This window comes from Mus musculus, chromosome 4 (genome assembly GCF_000001635.26).
Source record: "Mus musculus strain C57BL/6J chromosome 4, GRCm38.p6 C57BL/6J".
In the NCBI taxonomy this organism is placed as follows: Eukaryota; Metazoa; Chordata; class Mammalia; order Rodentia; family Muridae; genus Mus; species Mus musculus.
In genome coordinates this window covers 45680741-45701109 of record NC_000070.6, presented here as the reverse complement: position 1 = coordinate 45701109, position 20369 = coordinate 45680741, and the positions used below count along the sequence as shown (strand labels likewise).

Sequence of the window (20369 nt, the reverse complement as noted above, 5' to 3'; positions counted from 1 at the left end):
TGACCACAGTGTCATTCCCACCTTGTGCGCTCAAGTTGCTTGCTGTGGTTCGGATGTGAAATGTCCCCCATAGGCTCGCCTGTTGGAGCATTTGGTCCTCTGATGGTGGCACTGTTTTGGAAGATTGTAGGAACCTTGGGACACGGGGCTATGGAGTTGGGGCTTCCAGGTTTAGCCTGAGCTGCCTCTGTTCCTGACCCACTGAGATGTAACAAGCCATCAGGAAACACTCATTCTGTTTGAGAACCTGTCCATCATTGCTCTCTACCCCACACGTCGGTTGCTCAACGTTGAGCAGTGCTACCAGAATGCACCTCTCAGCTCTAACCAGTACCAAGATCGTATGCCTCCTTCCTGTCTTCAGTCCTACCAGTCTGACCTCCCTGCCCCTCACCGATTCCCAGAGTCTGTCTCTAGTCCTCTCTCCTCTTTCTTGCCACTGGGAGAATTGCAGCCATACTGATAAGTGGAGAGTGGAGGTCAGCCTCCTTGGATCCTTTGTGTGCCTGCTGGCCTGAGGCAGCCCAAGAAGTGTGTGGGTGGTTCCTCTAACTCAAAGTTGAAGGTCCTCTTCTAGAAGGGTGGTCAACATGATCTCAATTAGCCCAGCCTGCTCTTATCATCGGTGCCCACTGATGGATCTGGGCATGCGCTATATGAGAGACACCACTGCTCCCCCTGCCTTCCATCTCTCTGCTGCACCTCTGAGATCTGAATGGGGGACAGAGACCATCACTATGGTCAAGTTGGCAGTGCTGTAACCACAGCCCTTTCCACGCTGTAGCGGACCGAATCACCCTGATACAACTCAGTCTCTGCCGTTTCTGGCCATCCACTGGAGACCAAGAAAGCTACGTAAGGCTACGTTTTGTAGCTGAAGCCCAAGAGCAAGCGACCCTAAGTAAACCCTCTCCCTCTCTGAGTCCGGTTCCTCCCGTCCCTTACAAAGCAACTAAGCCACTCCCACACCTTTGTCTGAGAAAGGCACTCTTTTGTGAGCACAAAAGAGCACAAGCAAAGATGGAACCTTGTTATCGATAGTGAGCGATGTCAGCCCAAACATCAATCAGTGGAGGAGTCTTTGAATAAATCTATGTATAAAACACATAGACTGTGTCAGTCCGGGTCCAGCACCAAAAGCAATTAGCACAGTCATTTCCTCAATAACACTGTAACATTTTACTACACAAATTTTCAAACATAAAAGAACATTGAAAAAAATCAAAGTAAACACCCACAGGCTCATGACAACTCACATTTGGCCTATTTTTAGTCCTCATTTAGCCATCCAGCCATCTGTCCATCCACCTGATCTGGTGGGTGTGTTTCCACATAAGGCAAAGACAGCAATATGCTTTACCTAGAAACACTTCAACACGTGGGTCATTACCCAGAGTCCCATATGTGTTTATCTTTTTAAAGTACATTTTTATATAAGTAAATGCACAGGTCTTATGTCTGCTAGTCCAAGGATTTGGGTAAAGCCGCCCACCTGTGTAGATGAAACCTCCCATGAAGACTGAGAGCAGCCACAGCAGAACTTTCCCTGGTGCTCTGTCCAAACTGATCCCCCCCACAGCCCCCAGTGAACATGGCTCTGATTTTTTCAATCTTGGTTTTGTCTCTGCTAGAACATTCTACAATCTGAGTCTCATTTTGAATGGCATGCTTCGGTCAGCCTTCTGTTTTGAAGACTTGCCCGTGATGTTGTGTATAGTGATGGTTTAAGTCTTGGTTTTACCCAGTCAGTGATCCATTGTGGGCCATAGTTGGTCCTCTTGGTGTACATATGGGGTGTCTCTGGTTTAAGAATATCACAAGGAAAGCGCTTTTGCACTAGACGTCTCAAATCCTTCCTGTGCACGCATGTTTTCAGTTGCCTTAGGTAAATCCCTAAGACTGAATTTTCTTGTTTATAGGGAAGATAAAGCTTCACACACACACACACACACACACACACACACACACACACACTGCCCAGTGCAGAGTCTATCTAGCTTCACCCTCCCTTTATAATACATCCTCTTGGGCCCTCTTCCATGTTCTCTATGTTATTGGGCTTTGCCTGGGATTAATCCAGGGCACCTGGCATGCCCAGGGTTTGAATGACTTACAAGGAAGGGCTCATTCTAGACACCCTAACTACCTTGTCAATGCTCCTATTGCTCCCCCAGAAACCATTAGGCTCCCCTACCCCACTGGCAGAGTAGAAACTAGGCAATAGCATTGTCTGTAAGCTGACTGTACCTAAATGCACCATGAGCAGAACTGAGACCCATGCTCTCCAGTCTGAGTTCTCTGAGCCCATTCAGAAGGGCTGGGCAGGGCTATGAGGTGGAAAGATGGCTAGACTCCAGAGGCCATGTCTTAGGCTCAAAGCCAACTGCATGGACCGCCATCTGCAGGGGCCACAGGGCAGGGGGCAGGGGAATCTCAGTGGTTTTACAGCCTTAGTGAGACTCCTCTTCACCCAACAAAACTATGGCACAGAAGCTAAGAACTAACGTGGAACACTGGACACAGATGTTGGGTTCCGGTCCTCAGTGGAGGCTCTACACATGTTTCATAATGCTCCTATTATAAGAAAATTTAAAATATTGTACACTGTAGTGGTAGAAGCTGCCACTGGCTCTGGCTGCCTCTGATCTGCTGGATTTCCTTAGACTGCTTGAGTTTGCTGCCTCAGAACCTCATATGTTCCTGCCTGTACAAAGGCAGAGATTAGGCAGGCTGAGGTGTGGTGGCTGCTGTTCTATGAGCTGGGACAAGCCAGGGGTCGCACCCAGGTAAAGGAAGCCCTGCCCACTGTCTAGGCAGCTCCTCCCCAATTGAATTCCCTCCTACCATCCCTTCATCATCATCATCTCTCTCTCTCTCTCTCTCTCTCTCTCTCTCACACACACACACACACACACACACACACACTCACACACTCACACACACACACACACACACACCCCACAGGCACATCCACAAGTGAATAAATTAAAATGTAATGTCTAGAAACAAACACACACGGACCTGACCTGTCACATCTCCAAGAGGGGAGTGGTTCCTGACTTTACACTAACCCTGCTGCATTTAACACATCTACACAAGCAGGGCACCACCTGTGGAGGGTGGAGCAGAGCCTAACGGGGCCTAAATCAGGAGCCCGATCTCCTGTGTTCCACTTGGAACACAGCCCCTGCGAGCTCAGACTACCTAGCCTCTTTGTGCCTCCATTTTCCCCATAAGATTGGAATGGAAAGGGACTTAAAATGGCACTAGTAGTGGCACTGGAATTGTTGCAATGCCTAGTGAGGATTAAATGAGTATGCATGGGAGGATCCATGGGTGGAATAACATAGACTCCATGTATTGGAGTCCTCAATACAGCACGGTGTTAGAAAGAGGGGCCTGATGGGAGGGAGTTAGGACACATGGCTGGGCTCCACCATCTTCCTCATGATCTCCCCTGCCTGATGAGGACACAGGACTAATCCTGTCCTAAGGATGCAGAATTGAAAATGCTATCTTGGAATCCATCTTTTTCTTGGCCCCCAAGCTTCCAGAAGCGTGAGAGATAAATAACTCTACCTATGAAGTACTTAGATTGGCTGCTTACTAAAGAAGGTACCAGTGCCTTTGGCCCTTGGAGTTTCACCACTGGGGCACAGGACTTACTTGTGAAGAGATGGGTCTGGTGTATCTAGTGTGCCTGTGTCTGACTCCACCTCCAGCCACAGAAATGTTCCCAAACCTCTTCCCATTGCGTTGATCCCGCCTGAGTGGCCACAGCAAGGCCTCGATGACGCTCATCACATTTGGAGCTCACAGGGCCTTCACTTTCCACGGTTGTGGCTTCAAAATCCCTCTGCTTGTTTAAGACTCCATTTCTAAAAGTCAGACCTTTGCGGCCAGCTAATGATGTCCGTGGAGACAGTGGAAGCTGCAGTGTGCAGCCTGGCCCAGGAGATTCCCAGAGAGCACTTTGCCAGGGGCACTTTGGGCTGAAGTCAAGAGAAGTTGTTGAGTGCATCCCCAGAGGACAGGGGCCCTGGAAGTCAGAGCTGAAAGACTATGCACAGATCTCCTACCTCTTCTTCCTCCTCCTCTTTCTCCCCCTCCTCTTCCTCCCTTCCTCTTTCTCTTCTTCCCCGCACCCCCTTACTATGTTGAGATGTGAGACAAGCCCAGAGGGTCCTGTCACCAGGCTTGCAATCTAGGGCTGATGCCTGCTGTCACTCCTAGGATAGCAGGTCCTGAACCTGAGGAGGAATCAGAACCACCTGGAAAGACCAGGCTGTGCCAGTGGGTCTGACAAGTTCCTCATGGGCCAATGCTACTAGTCCAGGAACCACAGTGAAAGCCACTACTCTAGGAAGCTGCCTTTCACCTGGGAAAATGGAATAGACTCAAAGCTAATATTGCCTTCTGGGAGAAAAGAAAGAGACAAGCTAAAGTACTAGAGGTCATGTGAAGAGTGATGCTAGAGGGAAGGAAGCAGAATAGAAAGAGGGACTTCCTGCACACATTCAGACTGCAGTGAGGGGAGCACAAGCCTTGTCTACGGGAACACTGACTCACTGGTTTGTGCAAGTGCTGGCTCAGTACCTGCAGGAACCCAAGAGCGAGCAGTGCTTTAAATGCCCTGCTGTAGCACTTGGCTTGCATTACTCCAGTCCCAGCTCTGCCTCTGGTGCCCCAGAACCTACCAGTAGCCAGTGATTCTGTGGGCAGCAGATGCCACCTAAGGGGCTCAGTGTTCTCGTTGAAAACTCTTCTTGGTTTGAAGGCTAGCACTGAAAAGCCTGGACCAGGAGGTGTGTGGGGCTGTGTGTACATGTGTCTGTGTGTGTCTCTGTGTGTACATGCATGTTTGGCCATGCATGCGTGGTGGTGGTGGTGGTGGTGGTGGTGGTGGTGGTGGTGGTGGTGTGTGTATATGTGTGTGTGTGTGTGTGTGAGAGAGAGAGAGAGAGAGAGAGAGAGAGAGAGAGAGAGAGAGAGAGTTGAAAGATGGTAGATACAGGAACCATGGAACACCTCCAGACTCCCTGCTAAATGCTTCGCTCCTAGATGAGAGCATTTTATGGAGTTTTATGCAATCCCAGGACCCACAGTACAATAACTGTGGCTGACAACAATTAATTGAACATTTTGAATGACTGGCAGAAAGGATTTTGCCTGCTCCTAACAGAGAAACGATCAGTATTTGCGGTGATGGCTATGTCAATAACCCTGATTTGATCGGTACACACTTGTACATGGATTGAAATTTCACATGTCGTCCATAACTAGGTACGATTTAAAACTTTTACAAATGTGCTTAGATTACACTCCAGAATCTGCATACAACAAAATGCCAGAATGATGTGTGCACAGGGACACTGGATCACAGGGGACGTATTCAGGACTGAAGCCTGAGACTGGGTTTCTGTCTCCGTGAGTAAAGTGCTTGCTATGCAAGCTTGAGGGTCTAACTTCTGACCTTATATAAGAAGCTGTGTGTGTGTGTGTGTGTGTGTGTGTGTGCTGGCTGACCTCATGTCAGCTTGACATATAAACTAGAGTTATCTGAAAAGAGGGAAGCTTAATTGAGAAAATACCTCTATAAGATCTGGCTATAAGGCATTTCCATAGTTAATGATTGATGGGGGTGGCCCAGCCCATATGGGTGGTGCCACGTTCTGGGCTGGTGCTCTGGGGTTCACTAAGAAAACAGGCTGAGTGCCCCATGAGGAGCAAGCCAGTAAGCAGCACTCCCTCACAGCCTCTGCATCTGCTCCTGCCTCCAGGATCCTGCCCTATTGAGTTCCTATCCTGGCTTCCTTTGATGATGAACAACAGGGTAGAAGTGTACACTGAATAAACTCTTCCCTCCCAACTTGCTTTCTGGTCATGGTGTTTCATTGCAGCAATAGAAACTCTAACAAAGACAATGTGGCTGTATATACCTGTAATCTTAGTGTAGGAGGTGAAGACAGGGGGAATCACAGGAACTCACTAGCCAGCTAGTCTAGTGAACTCTAGGTAATGTGAGAGGTCCTAGTTCAAATAGAAGGTGGAAGGTGATAGAGGAAGACCAACCTCAACCTCTGGCTTCCAAAGTCATGCACATATCATAGACACAGACACACAGACACACACACAGACACACACACAGACACACAGACACACACACACACACACACACACACACACACACACACCTGATGCCTGGTTCCTGCCCTGCCCTGGAGATTCCTACAAGAGCAAACTGAGAATATTCACAACCCCTTTAGGACAGAAGACAGTGATCAATGTGTAGGGCTCCCAAGGGTCTTGGTTAGCGTTTAGGTCATGTATCCTCATCTTTATCCCTCAGAAAGCGAGACCTCACTGGGCCTTAGTTTCCATACTTGTAAATTAACGGATTGGATGACTACGATCCTGCTGTCATTCTAATTTGTACCTCATGGAACATGTGCTGAAAGCTTAATGCCTAAAGCCACCATGCTAGGAGGTGGGCACCAATGTTCTGTGCATGGTTGATACCACCACTGTGGAAGTCTGTCCCTAGTAGATAGGTTCAGTTCCCTCTGGCTGTCCCTGCCTTCTGCATGGCTGAAACAGCGAGGATGTCCCCAGATGGATACTTCTGAACTTGAACTTCCTGGCTTCTAGAACCATAAACCAACACATTTTTATTCATTAAAAAAGCCCTAGGACAGCACTGGAGAGACGACTCAGCCACACTGCCCCTCCAGAAGACCTGAGTTCAGTTCCTACCACTGATATGAGATGGCTCATGGCCTGTGACTTTAGCTCCAGTGCTGTCTTCTGGCCTCCATTGGCACCTGTGCCCATATGTACACAAATCCACACACATATGTAATTTAAAAATTAAAATGAGCCTTTAAAAATATAAAACAACAATAATAATAATAATAATAATAAACTTCCCAGACTGAGGTATTCTGCAATAGTAGCACAAAATAGGTTACAATTGGGGGCTTTTCCCCAAAAAGTAGTTGCTTCTGGTAGAAATCCTGCCCTGCCTCCCTCAGCCTACTATATCCTCCTCTCCTGGGAACCATGACTCCAGCCCCTGCCTCCAGGAATCTCTTCTCTCTGCCTCTTCCACCTCCTCAAACATCAGCTTTTGGCTCAGCCGTCATATCCTTAGGATGCCTTCCAAGCCCAGGCCAGGCTCCCTGACCTCCAAATCTCTATAGCCCTTAACTGGACAGTGGACAGTCACCCAGTAGACGGGGACAGTCCCATAAATGCTCTCCACATCTACCTGTATCCACACTACATACGTGCTGGTGGGATGACCTCTGGAGTCTGTGGCCAGGACTTTAAGGCTAGTTTTTGTTCCAATGTCCTACCCATCTCTAGTGACTCAGTGTATGCAGGTGAGTCCCCACTTATGAGGAGGGAGGGCCTACTTCTAAACATCTTCCCTCTTGACATGACCTTGATGTTCTGGTTGCTGGAGAAAACCAGCTCTTTCGATGGATCTGTGGGCCTGGGTGGACCTCAGTTCCAGCCTTAGCTTAGAAAGTACCTTCCCTCCTGCTGCTGCTCACTGTGATAGTGTTGGGGCAGGAATGATCCCCATTACACCACAACAGGAATGTGGGCATTGATCACTGAGGTCTCTTTGGCACATGGAGGGCTCTTGATAAATGTTTGTCCATATGAGATAAAGGAATGACCCAGCGTCACAAAACTGGAGATTCAAAACTGGGGTTCCTGACTTCCAGCAAACTCTCTGCCTTTGGCTTCTGAATGACCAATGTCCAGGAGTGACTGGGTGTACCCAGGGGCACTGTCCCTTCCCCTAGCTCAGGAGAGGTTGCTGGCTGCCCACTTGTGGAGAGCCGTGCCGCGAGCAATCGCCATTATAAGATGGCGCTGGCCTCTGCTGTGCCTAACTAGTAAACAAGCCTTGTACGCAGGTGCGAGAGTGAACTCACTCCTAGTCACTCCCATTCTCGGGATGTAATAGTGGGGTGATGGGCAAGCAACGAATCAGGAGCTGTCACACCATATCAGGTGCTGAAATGTCACGCTGCGGGCTATAAAAGCGGTGCCATTTTCCCGGTTCCGGGGTCTTCCTAAAGAAGTAAGCAATAAAGCTTTTGCTGCGGAAGATTCCGGTTTGTTGCGTCTTTCTTGCCGGTCGAGTGGGACGCAATACCCACTCCACTGTACAGCAAATCCAGAGTCCCCAGCCCCAACTAATTAATCCTCTCATAGGCCCAATGAGAAGAACCAAGAGAGCTACACCTGCTCCTCACTCAAGCGAGGACAGGTGGTGGCTGGCACGTGGCAGTCAGGGCAAGAAGCCTCCGTGACTGCCCAGCAGCAAAGGAGAGGAAGCAACTTCTGGCAGAGAAGTCAGACCAGCTTCCAGCCACTTGTCCAGGTTCCTTTCAATGCAGCAATGGATAGCCTAGGAATAGAAAAGAAAGAAAGAAAGAAAGAAAAAAGACTTGAGTTCTAGCCTTAGTCCCACCCTTAACTTACCAACTGATCTTGGATAAGTCAATTCATTGATCCAAAACATTCTAGGAGAGTTGCCCTAGAGAAACACAGTAGGTGACAGCCAAAACCCTTACTCCCTTAGTCCCTGACGTGGAGTTTCCAGCATGGTGACAGGGGTCCTTCACTCAGTCTCCAATCCAGGCTGTACACCCCTTTTACAGATGCACATGTAGATGGATGGATTAGGATGTTGCCTATGGCCAACAGGGATCTTGAAGATTCCAGGGCATGAATCCAAGGTATCTGGATCAAACCCTACCTTTGCTTGTTCTTTGGGGGTTTTTTTTGTTTGTTTTGTTTTTTTTCCTAGTTTATTACCAGTTAACTGATGTGTCTGACTGGACTGCTCATGTATAAAATCATCAGACAAAGGCCCTGTCCTTACCTCCAGATACCCAGAGTCAAGTGAGGAGCTAGTCATATCCTTTATGACCGAACCAGTTGGCAATGAATGAACACAAAAGTGCTTTAGAAGCTATCAAGCACCAGAAGAACGATAGTTACAGACTATGATGCTCTCCTTACTAGATGTTTATAAATAATCTGGATGGAACCAACTTGCCTAAGTCACCAGGGTTTGTCCAAAATTAGTGGAGCTACTTTGGAAGTCTGTGAAAGGAGGAGCTTTGCTACAGGAAGTGGGTTGTGGGGGCGGGGCTTGAGCTCTTACAGCACAGCCCCATTCCTGTTCAGTCCCTGCTTGCTGTTCCTGCAGACGCTTGTTCCCGATCATGGTAGACTGTAATCCTCTCGAACTGTGTGCCCAGGTGAACCCTTCTCCCTTAAGTTGCTTTTGCTCGAGTATCTGATCACAGAGAAATGGCTAGTGCAGTGTTAGCAAGATCACTTAGTGAGCTGAGTCTAAGACCACAGAGAGTAGGTGATGTTGTTCAGTGGCTTTGATAAAGAGGTGGGAGGAATTTCATCCTGGCATGGTGGCAAAGACAGAGAGGCTGAAGATGCAAAGATGCCCCGCCACCAAAATTCAGTATAGATAAGGGTCAGAAGGTCCTCAGGAAGAAGGAAACAGCAGAATAGGTAGCAAGGTCAACAACCCAGAGGAGAACAGGCTACAACCAGCAAACTGAAGACAGTACAGTGCCCGTGTGTGCCTGTGAAACCTTGAAAGGCTTTAAACCCATCGTTCAGTTCAGGTTTACTTTAAAGATTAACCTAAGGTGAATTTTAATAGCTTATATTGATAGTGTCTATTACAAAGACAAAAGGCTTATCATTCTAACCAGGATCGCTGTCCCTGTAGCTCAGGAGGCAGTAAGATGTGCCAGTGATCAGGGGGTGGGGCGAAGCTGCTCACCTCAGGGCCTCAGGATGTGACCACCTGACCTCATGCTGTGTGTGCTCCTTATGAAAATGGAGACAGGCAAAGGAACAAAAGTCACACCGGAGACAACCAGACGTGCTAAACGTCATTGCACAGTGAATATTCTATTCTGTTACTGCCTATTTCAGGAATTTCTCAGGGACTGAAAAGATGGCTCAGTGGTTAAGATCCTTGCTGCTTTTTCAGAGGACTGGAGTTGGGTTTCCGGCACCCACATCAGGGTCCTCACAGTTGCCCATAACTGCAACTCCAGGACACCCGATGGCCAGACACCTGGCTTCTGCGGACACCTGTACTCACATACATACCTGCACACAGGATACACACACACACACACACACACACACACCTACCTACCTACACATAATTGGAAATAATAAAAATAAATCTTTAAAAAAGAATATCTTCCATATTATTAAATATTCTTCTATTGTGATTCTAACTTGGGGAGGCAGTACACAGACTCTTTCAAGACGTACTAAGCACAGACTCTCTCCCCCACACAATGCCATCTGTAAACACATGCCAGTCATGTTTGCCAGGCCCAGGACTGCCAGCTCTGCGGCTTCTTCCAGACAGCCAGGAATCCTTTCTTTTCCTCCTTCCTTCCTTCCTTCCTTCCTTCCTTCCTTCCTTCCTTCCTTCCTTCCTGTGTGTATGTGAAACCTTCCAATTTTCCAGTTTGGCAACTAACTCAACACACTAAAAATAACACAAAAGCACTACGGGGACAAATAGGCTCATCGGAGGTCTCCATCTGTTCTAGGGAAGCTCGTTTATAATCTCTGCCCAAGGCCAAGGTAAAAGGAAGGCACTTAGGGCTTCTGATGGATCCAGCTTCACCTCCCATTATGCACCTTCTTATGCAGCCAAAGCACTTGCTCTGAGTTCACTCCGTGCCTTGGCTTGTGCCGCTTTCTCCACACGAAACACCTGCGTGCCCCTAACACTTCCACTGTGTGACCGTTCTTGGATGCCAGCCATACGTCTCTCTGCTCCCTGCTATCTGGAGTCCCACCTCTAGCTCCCTGTTAGAGACTCATCTCCCTGTGCCCCCTGCCCTCCCCAACCAGGGCCCCCATGGAGCCAGCCTCTGCCAACACTGAAAGGTGGCAGAGCTATCAGCATCCATCCCAGTGCGAGTGAGTGCTTCCCCCACCCCTCAGCAGAAGGATGGATAATTACAGGCTGGCTCCAGCAACCTGCTATGGTTCACCCCTCAGGGTGTGTGAATTGCTGTGAAATTCTTATCAAGGGGAAAGCAGACAGCGGCTCTGAAAGGGACTTAAAGGAAGACAGGGCAAAGAAAGAAAGCTTTTGCAAAAGGCTTTGGGGGTGACCTTTTGAGCCTTGGAAAAAGGAAATAGACTGGCCCAGCGCCTGAGGAGCAGATAGAGACCAGCCCTGCCCTGCTTTGACTTTTCGGCAGGCTTCTTCCCTTGTCTGGATAGTAAAGGGCATCACAATCCCTTCTCTAAGACAATAAGGTTCTGTATAGCAGCCAAGGGCTTTAGTGTCTCTGCGAACCTACTGTCTGAGACAGGGACAAAGGCAGGCAGGGGAGTGAGTGACAGCTTCAAGCACACAACCCCAAGAGCTAAGGAAGAGACCGTTACAACTACAGATTCAAACACCGCCCTGCCACCAGCACCCAAGTCCCTTATGCCATGCACTGTCCACCTCCAGAAGGTCACTTAGCACTACTGCTTCCAAGTCACTTACTAAACTCCTGACTATCTTCTTTCCGAGCTGAGTTTATAAACTCAATGAGCTTGCTCCCTTCCCAGTCTCTTTCTTCTTCCCCCACACATAGTGTGTCCCGCTGCTAAACCCTTAAATCCTAACTCAACACTTGGGCCACAGTGGACTCTCCATATCCGCACATTAATGAAGGATGGATTCATTGGGAGTCATTCTTTGGCTGGATCCTGTGCCAAGAGTTGGGAATGCAGAAGATGTATCTGAGTGGCTTCCCACACCAGCTGTGGCTTCTGTGGTTTTGTGGCTGCCACTTGGGTTCCCATGATCATTCCCCATGGCACAGGGTTCAACCCAGGGTAGCAGCTCAGAGACCATGGTATTATGTGAGCAGAGCAGTGAGCTCTTGACCCTGCCTCTGATCACCCCATCAAGAAAGTGCTCTTCAGTGCTTCAGGGACTTCGCACACAATAGACACATGCTCTACCTCAGAACTACATTCCCAGCCCTTGTTTGTTGGGTTGTTGTTGTTGTTGTTTTTAGACAAAATTCTGCTATATAGCCCATGCTAATCTCAATTTCACAAACTTCCTGCCTCTCAATGCTGTGATTACATGTGTGTATCACTGTGTTACACTGACAATTCAAGACATTTTGGATTGGATGAAAAGTTAAACACAGAGTAGGCAATAAGCGGGACCTGCTACAGGCTCTTGGTGTCTGTCTCTCCGCCTCGCTGTGTCTCCTTCTCTCTGCATACACCATTCTCCTTCCTTCTCCTTCACCTCTTTTCTCTCTCTCCTCTAATGTCCACTCTATCTCATAATTTTGCTCAAGATCCATAAATTACCTTAGAAATAAAGATATGATCTAGGTCACAAGCCCAACCTCTGATAAAGATGTTTGTTGGCAACCTTCAAGATAAAATGCAATCAACATGGGCTAAAAGGCCATAAGATGGAAATTTTCATTGACTGAAAATTGACTCAAGAGTCAAACCTTCTTGACACAGCTCTGATTTACTCAATAGAGCCCAGGAAAGTTGAACTTGGCGGAAATGGAGACCACGAAAGAGAAACCACAGTGGCAGCTACTGTGATGAGTCAGATAAGCAAAAGGCTGCACTAAAGCATTCCCCTGTGGTGAAATGACATCCATCTGGGAATCACGTCAATCAGGTTAAAACGGGAATGGGGGAACCTGAGTAACAAGCCGCAGACAAAAGTGACCCAGAGAGCCAATTCATTCTGTGGCGCTCGCATTTAAAAATGCTTTCTCCATAGACATTAATCATTGTTGATAGACACTAAAAGCAGCAGGTGAATGCATAGGCTTGTGCAGAGAGGGGACACCATGCCTTGGCTTACCTATCCGCTGTCTAAGACCCACTGGGTATGTCAGCTGCCTGCAATGAACTGCCCCGATTCCTTCTAATTTGTGATTTTTGTACTTTAAAGAACTCGAGTTTCTACACTAATCACTACCTTCTAAATCAATTAATGAGACTGAAAGGGTCATTTATCACCAACAACTGCAATCACCAATGCGCTGCAGCAGCCTGCAGATGCTAAGGAATTGCATCCTGCATTGATAATTGTACCCCGGCTTTAATGAGATTCTTATTAACATATACATTATTAATTAGACCATTAATGCAGATGTCATTCTGAGTCACACCAGGACTCCCGATGGCTTGTGTGGTTATTAAACTTTGCTAATTTGCACAATGAACTAATATTACATTACAGGTTCGCTCCGCTGTGTATACAAGATTAAATGCTCACTCTTGACACTGCACGCACAGCACACACTCACACTCACAGGGAAAGGGAAGGCCCAAGAGCCTCCAGCTTTGCAAGTGACAGGTGGCAAAAGATGGAGAGGGGGAAGCTGAGGGAGGCGGAGGACGGGCAGCCAACAGGAGTACCCACAATGCTCTGGAGGGGCCCCATATTCTTTAATTAGAAGAGTTTCCTAATACGTCTCAAATACAATGGTCCCACTTTTTCTTATTGTAAAGTATCATCTATTCCTTGTAAATCATGTCAGAAATATGCATAAGCAAAGCAGTGAGAATTTTCAAGGCTTTTCTCTTCTCCCAACATACTGTAATACCTCACATGCAATCTTACTCCGTTGTCTGTAAATAACAAGGCATCCTCTTATGTGAATAGAATTCTCTATACACTGTCCCATGAGTGCTTTCCCATACTGCTGAATACTCTGGCAAAGCATGAGTAATTGTCATATATTACCTACAGCACTCCAAAAAGACTGTGGGATGCTGGGATGCTGGCCACCAGGCTAGACTCTGGACACCCAATATTTCTTCAGACACTAACCTGGATATTGCTGTGAAAGTTTGTAATAGATGTGACTAAAAGTCATAATTAGTTGGCTTTGAAGGGAATTTATCCTAGATAACCCATGGTGCCCAATCAAACTACTGAAAGTCCATGAGGGTAGAACTATTGCTTCCCCAAGAAGGAAGGAAGCGCACCAGTGGATGTCTGTCTTGCTTGAAGGCCTGTCCTGGAGACTGCAGACTCACCATGGAAGCCCTGCGATTTCCCCCACCCAATTACTTGCAACACAATAAATTAATCCCTTCTCTATCATACATGCATACATGCATGTCTCAGTATATGTGGGGTACAAGTTCCAGGATCCCAGAGGATGCCCAAATCAGTGCTCAGGTCCTTCATATAAAAAGTGTGTGTGTGTGTGGGGGGGTATTGGATCCCCTGGAGCTGGAGTTACAGATGGTTTTGAGCCACTGCTGCGGGCATTGGGAATCAAACCTGGGTCCTCTGAAAGAGCAGTATATGCTGAGGTATTTTTTCCAGCCCCTCCCACATTGCTAGCTCTAGGTCACCCAGAATACCTAACACAATGTAAATGCTATGTAAATACTTGTTACACTGTATTGCTTAGGGAGCAAACACAAGAAGAATGCCTGGACATGCTGAATACAGATGCAATTTTATTTCTGAATATCTTTTGTCTTCAATTGATTAAAATTCCCAGATGTAAAACACACCAATATAAAAGACCACCTTGTGCAAGTGTGTGTAGTGTGTAATTATATATATAATTATATGTAATATAAAATATATGTTATAGATAAACAAAATATATAATATTTTTAAAAGACTAAATGACCATAGGGTTTTTTTTATATGATTACACCATTCATTAAGGACCCAAATGCAGCACTGGGCCTTGTGCAGATGGTCTTGCTTTTAGATTGGTACTGCTGCTCCTATTTCAAGCTGGAGCTACTCTTCCAGGTACACTGTTGCCTGTCCTAGTCCATCACGGAGATGCCCCAGAGAGAGCAGTGCTAAGAGGGAAGCCATTGTTGGTGGGAAGGTGTGGCAGCCAAACCCACTGCAGTGTTCTCCAACACAACAGCCTCAGTGGGTGTGGAGCCTTGAAGGATCTCGCCACCAGCTCCTGCTCCATGAAGCCACATTAGCAGGCAGCCGTATGCAGGTTCACGGCCTTCTACCCGACCTGTGCTAGACAGGACAGTCAGTGGCAGCTGCAGCTTCTCTAGCCGTCCCATGATCTCCTTTGAGAACTCACGACTGCAAACAAATGTTCTCCGTTAAATCCTTCAGCCCCACCAGATGTGTAGTGGCTGTTTTCCTACAGAAATCAAGCAGTTCAGGAACACTGATTCTTAAAACACTCCCCCTTCCCTACCCCCCCCCCCGTACCCCCCCCCACACCGCCCAGAGACAGGGTTGGCTGTCCTGGAACTCACTTTGTAGAGCAGGCTGGCCTTGAACTCAGAAATCTGCCTGCCTCTGCCTCCCGAGTGCTGGGATTAAAGGTGTGCGCCACCACGCCCGGCTAGGAATGCTGATTTTTAATAATGAGAATGTATGTCACACTCACTTTCCTTTAGTCCCAACACTCAGGAGGCAGAGGTAGATTCGAGACCAATGTGGTCTACAGAGTGAGTTCCAGGACACAGGGAAACCCTGTCTGGAACTGACCTCCACCCCTCATAATAAAATGAGAACAAGATATTCTTTCTTAAGTGACCTTAGTGACACTATGGCTATGTCATAACACACATGAGCCAAATCTTTGCCTAAATTATTCCTGCAATCATCTGAAGACAGGTACCTATGGTGGTACCTATGGGAAGAAATACCAGTATAGCTGGCCACCAGGGTAGATGCTACATTACAGAAGAAACAGGCTGAGCGCCTTGGGATTGGTCAGCCACTTCTAACCATGCTCACCAATTTGGAGAGAGGGCACGGTGAGCTCAGACTTCATTCCCAACTCAGGGAGGGCTTTGGTGACTGGCCAGAAATTGTGCTTGAATTCAAGGTCACAGAATTCATTGATTTAAACATTGTCCCTGTCACCCTGAAGCAGCAGTTCTGACAGAAGAGCAAGCGGCCTTTTGATGGCTCATTTGAGGTAGCAGCTGAGTGTCACATCTCTGTAGAACTAGGATATTATCCTACAGAATGGGGCATATTTGCTAACACAGTGCAAAGCACAGTACTGTCCCACACCCAGGAAATCCAGGCAAGGAGACGTGGCTAATTCCACTACAACCTTTAATGGGCACAAGGTACGTTTTGTTTCCATCTTTGTCACTTTGGACTCTCAGAGACAAAAGTGTTGATTCCCCCAAAAAGACCACTGCCAGCAATGAATGCAACAGAGGATCCCCTGAACTAGAAGCCATCTGGCCGCTTTGGGCTTCTTTTTCCACTGAACCAAGAAGCAGAATATGAGAATCTTGTTAGCCTTTTAGTCTGGGATTGCCAAGAGAAGTTAAGTTGCATCCAGACCAGTGGTCCTCAACCTTCCTAACACTGTGACCCTTTAATACAGTTCCTCATATTGTGGTGGCCCCCCAGCCATGAAATTACTTTGCTACCTGAGACATGGATATGTGACCCCTGTAAAAGGGGGGTCAAGACCCACAGGTTGAGAGCCACTGGTCTCTGAGCAATGTGGAGTCTTTCTGGGATGAGACATCTAGTGGGTTGCCTTTGAGTGTTTCCAGACCCTGTGGTCTAAATTCATGGAAAACAGTGCCCTGTCTGGCGACACAGACAGACACTTGCCCAATTCAAACTGAGCTAATTTGTCAAGCTGAGATCTATAACCAAAAATGATTAAAAAGGGAAGGGAGGGGAGAAAGCATAGGGAAAGAACTTGGAATATTCTAGAAGTAGTCCAGACTTCCTGCAGTAAAATGTTCTCCTGCAAGACAGCTAGCTTTCCTGAGTTATGTTTTACCAGTATTCAAATGACAAAAGCCAAGACAAACCGCCATTTCTCAGCCTCCCTCCACAGATGGCATGGCTTCATCTCTACCCTACTGAGGGTGCACAGCGGTCTTGCTACACACAAATCAAAATAAGGACTCTCCCAGGGCAAGCTTTAGATAAGTATATTAAATATATTCCTCCCTTCTTAATAGCACAAATTGTAAATAATCTTCAATGAGCTTTAAGCTATAAAGAAACTATGCTGCCCACTGGAAGCCAATATCAGTAAAGTTAAATATCCTGAAGCTAGGACAAAGTATTCTGGAACGTGTGTTTGGTGGATTGCAGAGCTAAGCATCAGCAGGGGCATTAGAATACAGTTTAAAATTGTAATCCCTCACAAGGCGATGCCCGCCAACAGCACAGCAGCCCATTTCAGTGGAGAGATTTCCTGTGACTCCCAGCAGAGATCGGGAGTTCAAGTTTATCCAAGTTCCTCGGCTCACCTTCATCACTCAGGAGTCCATGCTTCTCACACTGTAAATTGTCTTCCAAAGTCATGTCACATCCATTATTTCCTGGAAAAAAATTGACCTAGGCACTGGGGATGTAGCTCCACTGGTAGAGAGTTTAGCACGGCTCTCAATTATAAAATTTATTCCTCCATTAAAAGTAAAAATGAGACAATATGACCTGCCCTGTTAGGACAAGACTCCCGTCTGCTTGAAACTGCCCTAAATATATAAATCACCATCTTTAAAGAGAAATTACAGGATAAAATACTTTCTTTGTTTTCAAAACAAGGAGTTATTTGTAGAGCAGGGCCCTGAGTCATGACCCATCCACAATGTGACTCAGCTCACAAGGCAGTGGGTGCCACGCCTGCCAGCTGCTGGCATGGACTCTGCCTTTCCTGCCTCTGTTCCAGTTGGACAACCCTGTCCAACATAGCTCCTTCTTGTGCTGAGTCCGCTGCTGTGCCTGGTGTCTCTGCCCCACCCTGACCTAGTGGCAATCTAGCCATATGAAGGTCCTGCCCCCAAGCTTCCAAAACACTGTTAACAGTTCATTTGGATCTGTCCCCAGGCCCAGACCATAAACTCTACCTAGCAGGCAATGAAGCCGTGGCACCTGGGCTTCCGGAGGCTGACACCCAGCCTGTAACAAGGCAGAGAATGAATAATCCCAGCATTTCCTTAGGGTGCTGCTGGCTGCTATTGTCCGGAAGTCAGCAGAAGGGGAGGCCTGGGCGTCCCAGCCCTGCCTTCGGAGCATGTAATAGGAAGAATGCACTTTCTCCATCAGCCTTCCTTCCGGTGGGTTCTTCTGAGGACACCATGACCTTTGATGACTGACTTAGCAATGCAGTACCTGGAGACAAACCAGAGAGCATCTGTGCCTCAGGGAATCCGGTGCAGTGTGGTGAGAAAAGCACACATGAACTTGTGATGACAGCCCAATGTAGGTCATGAAAGTGCACTGGGAAGTGCAGGGGAAGCGGAGGATTCTCTATAAGGAATCGGCTCATGCAGATTTGGAGATACGAAAGTCCCAGGGTGACTGCTGACATCTTATAAACCCAACAAGAAAACAAACCCGGTCAGCAATTTCAGTCCCCGGCTGAAGGCCTGAGACCCAGGAGGGACAATGGTGTGGCCACAACCCGTGTCTGACGGCAGGAGAAGCCTGATACACCAAAGACTGCCGAAGAGGAAAAAAAAAATGTTTCTTATTCAATCTTTTGTTCTGTTGAAGCCTTCATCAGATGAACAAAGGCCCATCAATACCAGGAGCTTCCTTAGTCTGATGATTCCAGTTCACCTCCTCTAGAAGCATCCTCGTAAATATATCCAGAAAGAGACACCACTCCATGGGCATGCCATGGCCCAGTAAATCAGACACAGAGAACAAGCCATCCCAGAGGGTTAGATGGGATTCCGTGCACATCAGCGGCACCTGAGGAACAGGCTTGAGGCTGAGAAACTTCTCAGTTTTAGAATGGAATTCTGGAAACTTAATAGAGAATGCACAAAGACATGGAGTTGGGAGAGGCCGGCATTTCCAGGAGCATTGGGGGGCTTGGTGTGTGGTGTGGGGATGCTTGAAGATTAGTCAGTAGGGTGTACACAGCCAAATCATAACACCTCAGCTTACACTTTATCTTAAAACCAATAGGAATGTCAGGCAGCTTTCTGCTGCTGTGACAAAGTACCTGAGGGAATCAATTTAAAAGGAAGAAAGGGTCCTTTTGGCTCACAGTCTCAGAGTTTCAGCCCACGGTCACTGTGCTCCATTTCTTAGGAATGCAGCCAGGCAGAAAATCGTGGTGGAAAGCATTTAGTAGACTAGAACTGTTCACCTCAGGGCAGCCAGAAAAAGCACCCGCATGAGATCCTCTCAAGGGCATGCTCCAGCCACCTACCCTGCTAGGCCCCTCTCACTAAAGGGCCCATCACTACCCTATAGGACCATCTAGGAACCACAACTTCTGCACACAAGGCTTTAGGAAACACTATCTGTCGTAGTTAGAGTTTCCATCGCTGTGAAGAGATACCATGGCCAAGGCAACTCTAACAATGGACATTTAATTTAATTGGGGCTGGCTTACAGGTTCAGAGGTTTGGTCCATTATCATCATGGCATGAAGCATGGCAGCATCCAGGCAGGCATGGCGCTGGAGGAGCTGAGAGTTCTACATCTTGTTCCAACAAGCCAACAGAAGACTGTCTCCTACCTGGCTAGAAAGAGGGTCACAAAGCCCACAGCAGTGATACATAGTGACACCTCCTAATAGTGCCACTCCCTAGGTCAAACAAATTCAAACCACCACACAGTCCAAACTAGATCAGGAGCCCTTGTACAGGGTGTGAGCAGTACAGCCACTGTGGAGATTTAGGAAGAACAACACACTTGAGAAGCTGAGACAAACATGACCCTGGGGCCAATAAAAGGTAAAGAAACAATGTCTATGCCACCCAGAGATCTGATTAGAAGCAGAAAATCCAATTCCATGGGTCTAGAATTAACCCAGATTTCTGAACTTCCAACCAGCCTACCACTGGTACTCTCCAGTGTTCATCTGCATAAAATCAAAACCTTTCCCCTAAGCCTTGCCTGACCCATCCCTTTCCACATGCACAGAAAACTCAGGAGCCCTTATGTGGACTCAGGTCATTGGCTTATGAAGGATGGGTCACAAGGCACATGTCTGACATAGAAGCAGCTTCTAACCTTGAAACGTGCAGGAAAGGAATGATTTCATTCCAAGATGTGCTCACTCTGAGTCTAGAGTGCTGTGCCCCACTCTAGGGGCAGTGAAAAATCAAGATGCATCTAAAGTCGGAGAACTGGTTAGGGACAGGACCAGATTCAGGGAAGTCCCAATGACTGATGAATCTGGGCCATCAACCTGGACATGAAAAGGCTCAATGTTTCATGAGACTTGATGACCTTCAAGTATCCGAGGAGCAGTACAAAGGAGGAGCAGAAATGAAACGTGGTACCCAGGCATCTGGCTAAGACTAACCAATGGGGTGAAATTACAATGGGAGAGATTTGCTTTGTT

General features: G+C 47.4%; 1 protein-coding gene across 1 annotated transcript in view; it reads right to left on the bottom strand.

Moving 5' to 3' along the window:
• Gm829 (predicted gene 829) overlaps positions 1 to 17521 on the bottom strand; it is a 40118-nt gene extending 22597 nt beyond the window's left edge. The window contains exon 1 of the mRNA NM_001033412.3: positions 17311 to 17521. Coding sequence (NP_001028584.1) covers positions 17311 to 17365 — 55 coding nt within the window. The 5' untranslated portion in view covers positions 17366 to 17521. The remainder of the gene's footprint in view (positions 1 to 17310) is intronic.
• Between the last annotated feature and the right edge of the window lie 2848 nt (positions 17522 to 20369).